Below are 5,483 nucleotides of genomic sequence, written 5' to 3'. Positions count from 1 at the left end.
CTTGCTTGTCCTAGCCCCGATGCACCCAGCAGGTGGGGTGTTATGTGTATCCAGCCCCCACCAGGGTATTATGTGTATCCAGCCTCCTAAACAGATCCAATGGAGATGGCGCCTGTTGAGCCACAGACAATTTGGAATCAAATGCAAGATTAGCTACCATAAAATATATGGCTCTATCACAGACAATTTGGAATCAAATGCAACATTAGCTACCATAAAATATGGCTCTTTCACAGACACTAAGGACACCAGCCCTTGACAATGGCAAGGAAATCCTCTTTAATATTACAGCCTTTTTGTCCTGAAACCCAGTACAAGATCCCATCTTGGACATGCCCCAGTAAGAATCTGATTAAAGAATGCAAAATTACAACATGCAGGAAAGTCAATCTACACAAAAAGAAAAGGAAAGGGAATTGCTAGCAAAACCCAAAAATATGCACACTGAGAGTTGAGAAGCTCATCACATGAAATCATGGATAACAGAGGAAGACTGACAGATCATTTGCAAGCTCAGCCACACACAAACAGAGGCCGACGAATAGTTGTGCTTGAGCCATTGATGTACCTCCATTAACGATCAATCTGATCTACCTCTGAGGGCACACTCATCAGAGGTTTAAACACGAATTGAAGATAGGAGAAGATTGCCCCGATGCCATCATTATCAATTACTGAATGTATTGACCTGTGAAGTGCAGCCGTTGTCCAGGCTTCTAAAAGTGTCATCCATGAGCATCGAAAAAATAAACAGCTTCAAACAGAATATTCCCTCTCCAATGTGGGCTGTGTTCGTGCATCACCTGCCGCAGGTGCCCTCGAGTTCCTAATAGTAGTAGTCTGCAATGTCTCACCTTGATCTGCCTGGTACTCCATCCTCGCAAGTTTTGCATTCTTTCTGCGATTTCCAATACCTAAAGCCAGGAGGCTGACCAACACCAGCAATGCCAAACCCCCAACCACAGACCCGACAACAATCTTCCATGTATTTGAATGCTTCTTCTGAGATCCCAGAGAAATAGGCGATGTCGGCAACAGGGCCAAGGATGGAGATGGAGATGGAGATGGAGATGGAGCAGGCACAGGTGCATTGCTTACCAGTGCAAAGGCACCCAAGTGGTCTACTTGACAAGCACCTTGAGCCAAGTCAGTGTAGTTTACGCCAGTAGAATTCTCATCAAAAGATGCACATTTGGAGTTAAAATTTTGTGTGAACTGAATAGATATGAGGGTTGTTGAAGTGGATGTGCTCAACTGTTCAGGTGGCTGAGTGCTGTTGAGATTGGTGGCATCATAAACAAACACAGATACGACAGGTGAAGCCAACACAAAGCCTCCAGGCAAGCTTTGGAAAAGGCTGGTGTTAACAAGCTGGGTATAGACAAGCAAAACCCTCTCTGGTACAGGGTTAACCTTGCAGCCCCGGGGTATGGTGAATTCATTGATGGTCAGCCCATACCTCCGTAGGCTTCCAGACCGCAGACGGATAGCTTGGAACGTTCCAGAGGGTGCGCTAGGTACAGAGACATTGTAGAGCCTTCCTGTTTTGTGACGGTCAAACTGCTGAAATGCAGCTAGCTGGATGGTTCTTTCAAGGGCTTGTCTGCTCTGCAAATCTGAGGTAGAGATCCTCATGACACGGTGGTGGGCTGTATCCAAGCTTTCCCCATTCACTGCCATTGTTATGGCAGCGTCATGGGCTGAGGATGGCATGGCCATATGGACAAGAGCAGAAGAGGCCATGGCTGTATGGGCAGGGACATAATGGGCTGCAGAAGACCTTGCATTGCACAACGCAAGGAGGAGAGAAGCCCACAGGCAAGCTGCGAACGCAGCCCATTTGATGTGGTAGGGAGTAAAACTTGACAAAAAATGCATTTGGCTTAACCTGTGCGAGCTTACCCTTGCTTTCAAGGAGCGATAGCTGCTATTGCTGTCGATGATCTGTGTGTGTTTCTCCGTCTGCAGTGAACCCATACATGCATACTTCAAAGCTCACACCCACTCCTCTCAAAAAAAAAGGGAACAACTGTGACCTGGATTCCTCCGCCAACCGAGTCACAAGGCAAGCATCACGGCCTCTCTTAAGGGTAATGTAGAACTTCCGTGGATTTGCATGTGGGTCGAACTAGGTTTTCTCTCTCCCATCAAACCTAGAGCAGGGGAATGTTGAATGCCCAAAAGAAAAATCAGAGAGAGAAGATACAGAAGCCTCCCCTACACCAGCACCAAATCAGAGAAAAACCGCCCGCCTAGATATTGAGGCAAGATCAGAGAGAAATACAGACCCACCTGAGTACAGAGGTGCCCAGATACAAAATCAGAGAAAAAAGCAGACCCTACACCAGCCCCCCAGCTCAGGCAAAACTTGCCCAAAATCAGCAACTCATCCGGGACCTCAAAAGCTAACCAAATATCTTCAATCTGCCTAGTTCTGCCTGAATGATGAAAAGCTTCGCGAGCCCACCATAAATCCTGCTGCAGCAACCGAGCATACCCAATCCTCGATTCCTCTTCTTCTCTTCTTACTCAGAACATGCCCCCACTTTTTTCTTTTGAGAAAAACAACACAAGACACCTGGCACCCACCAGCCAAAAGGAGAATGCGGCCCTGGCCCTGCCAGAGGCGCAGGAGAGCCCAATCCCGGAGGGGGTAGCAAAGCTGCAGCCTGCAAGGTATGAGTGTGGATGGCAGGAAAACCATAAAAGCAAGAGAGGTGGGAGTGGTGAATCTGATGGCAAAAAGCGCACACAAACAGAGAGAGAAAGCCAAAAAAGACAGAGTGGCAGGCGGACGCTAGGCTGGCTGGCTGGCCGGCCGGCTCTCGGCGCGAGCTTTGTTTAAGCTCCCGCTATGGCGAATCCTATGCATAGTAAACCCGAAGAGAGAGAAAGCTCTCTAGAGAGAGAAATTCGAATACGCAATTGCGGTAAATATGCCTTTTTTTCTCTTCGACGCACGCTGAGGTTGGCCCACCTTGTACAGCCGGTCAGCACCACGTGACAGCATGGCCACACTTTTCTCGTTAAATGGCAACAACCCGCCACGCCAGCCTTTGGCCGGCGCCTGGGCACTCAATGTGAATGTGCTCTAAGGACTGGTTTCCACGGACCAACCCAACAAATCAAAATACTATGTAACCACAAGAAGTTGTGTGGCCTCAATCTCATTTGATTTGCAATGGGTTGAAAATTTCGAGGAGCATGGAAACCAACCTTGAGTATTTGGAATTTCCTTCCTAAATAGAAATTGTTGAGTATATTGCTACTTAAAAAGTAAATCACAAATACAATGTCACGTGACTTGACTTTGGCATGATCTTGCTGCATAATTTGGGCTAGAAGCCTAGTAATTTCCGAATTGGTATCAAAGTTTAGCCTAATTAGTTTATTTAGGCCTATAAAGGGTTTTGGTATTTAGCCAAAGAGATTTAAGGATTAGTATCACCCTCTTTGAGAAGTGAATGGTGGCTCTTTGCTTAGCTTTATATCACATTCTTGGTTTCCACTAGACCTAGGCTTCTCCTCATGAAACACGAGTGAGAATAGGAAGGTAGGTGAAGCAGCTAAGAGATTCAAGGATGTTCCATGAGCAAGGGTGGATGGATTATATCAATTTGCTTAGTTCTTGTGACACCTAAATTGTAGCTACATATGACTTTGTAATTATATCCTTGCATAATTTGTGCACATTATGCAATCCTCTCAAAGTATTGGATGTGGTATGAAGGTTTACCCTGTCCAATTTATCTACAAAGAGTTTTAATATCTCTCTCTATGCCTTGAGTCTCAACAATATATTTATGACTCATATTTCTCCGTACCACATTCTTGGTTTTCTTGAGAGTTAAAACTCCTCATTAAACAAGAGTAAAAATATATGAGATCAAGGGATGGTGTTACTTCAAAGGGGCTAAAGTATTCAAGTATGTTTTATTCAAACAACTTGAGTAAGGCTAGAGGGATTATATAAACTTCCTTGGCTCTATGAAACCTTTTTTACTTCCTACAAAGTTCAAAGGTGAAGATGAAGAAGATAAAGGGTAAAGGGGGGTGCTCAAAAAAGCTCCCTAGTGCACATCACACCTAAATTACTCTATTAGGGTCAAAGTCACTTTCTTTCATTAAATATACTCCCATGAGGCCAACCAAAAACATCTCATATTATGGCATAGCTTTCTATAGGATGTGATGTCCCTTGTCATTGTAAAGAACCTGATCGCCTTAACTAAGGGCCAAAGGTTGATGTGGCCAAATTTTGAAAACTTCCAAAAAAAGAGACACACTCATAGTTTTTTTATAGTGAAATGTTTCCATGGAGTATGGCTTTACACCTATTAGTGCATATGGGTATCCACTTAGAAAGACATTATCATCATGGTAGAGCTGTAACTCTATCATGTTGAAGAGGCTTAGGACATGCTTTCCACATAAAATGATGAAAATAAAAAAAAGAAAATAGTGATTCAAATTAATTATGATCTAACATTGTGGACTATGTTAAGTATAGATCATGAGTTCGGAACAACCAAGGTAGACATTGGATGAGATTATCTAGCCAAGCACATGTGTGGTAAATATTTGATTTTGTATGGTTTGGCCCATTGTACATATGTTGGGCAAGGTTTATTTTTTATGAGATACTTTAAAAGCATTGGACTATGGTTCAATTTTATAAAAGTCCAATTTTGGAAAGCTATGCTATTTATGGCTCCAAGGGCTAAATTTATGATAATATGATTTAAATACTACATGTGGGAGTGGAGCCACACACGTCGGGGGGGAGATTGCACCCAATCTTGTGTTCTTTGATTTTTATGCTCTTGAATTATGCTTATGGTATTTATGGTTTATTTCTTCTATTATTTAATTTATGAAATATTCTAATCTCCATGTACCATGGTCCTGTAACAGTGGTATCAGAGCAAAGCAAACTCAAGTATTGGATTCGGGTCATGGAGACTTGAAGAAAAATCAAGAAATTGATTTTTACTCAAAGGTTATTGGCTTGGGGAAAATTTGAAGGCTTTTCAACAAATTCAAAATACTTGCATGGGAAGAGCAGAATCTACACAAAGGCTTTGGACAAAGATAAGATTCATTCAAAAATCCAGGAGATAAAGAAGAGAAGGTGTGGAAGACGTGAGAAAAGAAGATTTTTTTTTTAAGGTCTTCATAAGCTTATAAAAGCTTAACACTATAAGCTTACATCACAAGCTTATAATAACCATTATAAGTTTATACAAGCCTTACATATATATTTTTAAAGCTCAAAAGCTTTCAAAGATATCAAAGAAGAAAGAGAGTTCAACTATTGGGGGAAATTCACAAATTTCAAGATTGCAAAAATTATTAGAACTTCTTCATATTATTTGGAAGCCTCTTGCAACAAAATATTCTTGGCGTTATTTCTCAGCAAAATTTCAGAAGATTTTTTGAAGTGGTTTTGAACAGTTTTCTTTTTGAATTGTCGGCATCACGGC

General features: G+C 42.3%; 1 protein-coding gene across 1 annotated transcript; it reads right to left on the bottom strand.

Moving 5' to 3' along the window:
- Window positions 1-266: 266 nt before the first annotated feature.
- On the bottom strand, window positions 267-2,825 carry LOC147629406 (uncharacterized). The gene has a single exon (XM_086812673.1). It carries the CDS (start codon window positions 1,975-1,977, stop codon window positions 757-759), a length of 1,221 nt encoding a protein of 406 aa, XP_086668799.1. The 5' UTR covers window positions 1,978-2,825; the 3' UTR covers window positions 267-756.
- Window positions 2,826-5,483: the final 2,658 nt, after the last annotated feature.

The sequence above is a fragment of the Cibotium barometz genome, chromosome 18 (assembly GCF_041138505.1).
Source record: "Cibotium barometz isolate CiBa-2024 chromosome 18, ASM4113850v1, whole genome shotgun sequence".
NCBI lineage: Eukaryota > Viridiplantae > Streptophyta > Polypodiopsida > Cyatheales > Cibotiaceae > Cibotium > Cibotium barometz.
The sequence above is the reverse complement of the archived record's forward strand: the minus strand, read 5'-3'. Positions and strand labels throughout refer to the sequence as shown.

Excerpts from the sequence above, each read along its gene's own strand:
- LOC147629406 (XM_086812673.1), bottom strand. The coding sequence starts at position 1,977 with ATGGGTTCACTGCAGACGGAGAAACACACACAGATCATCGACAGCAAT.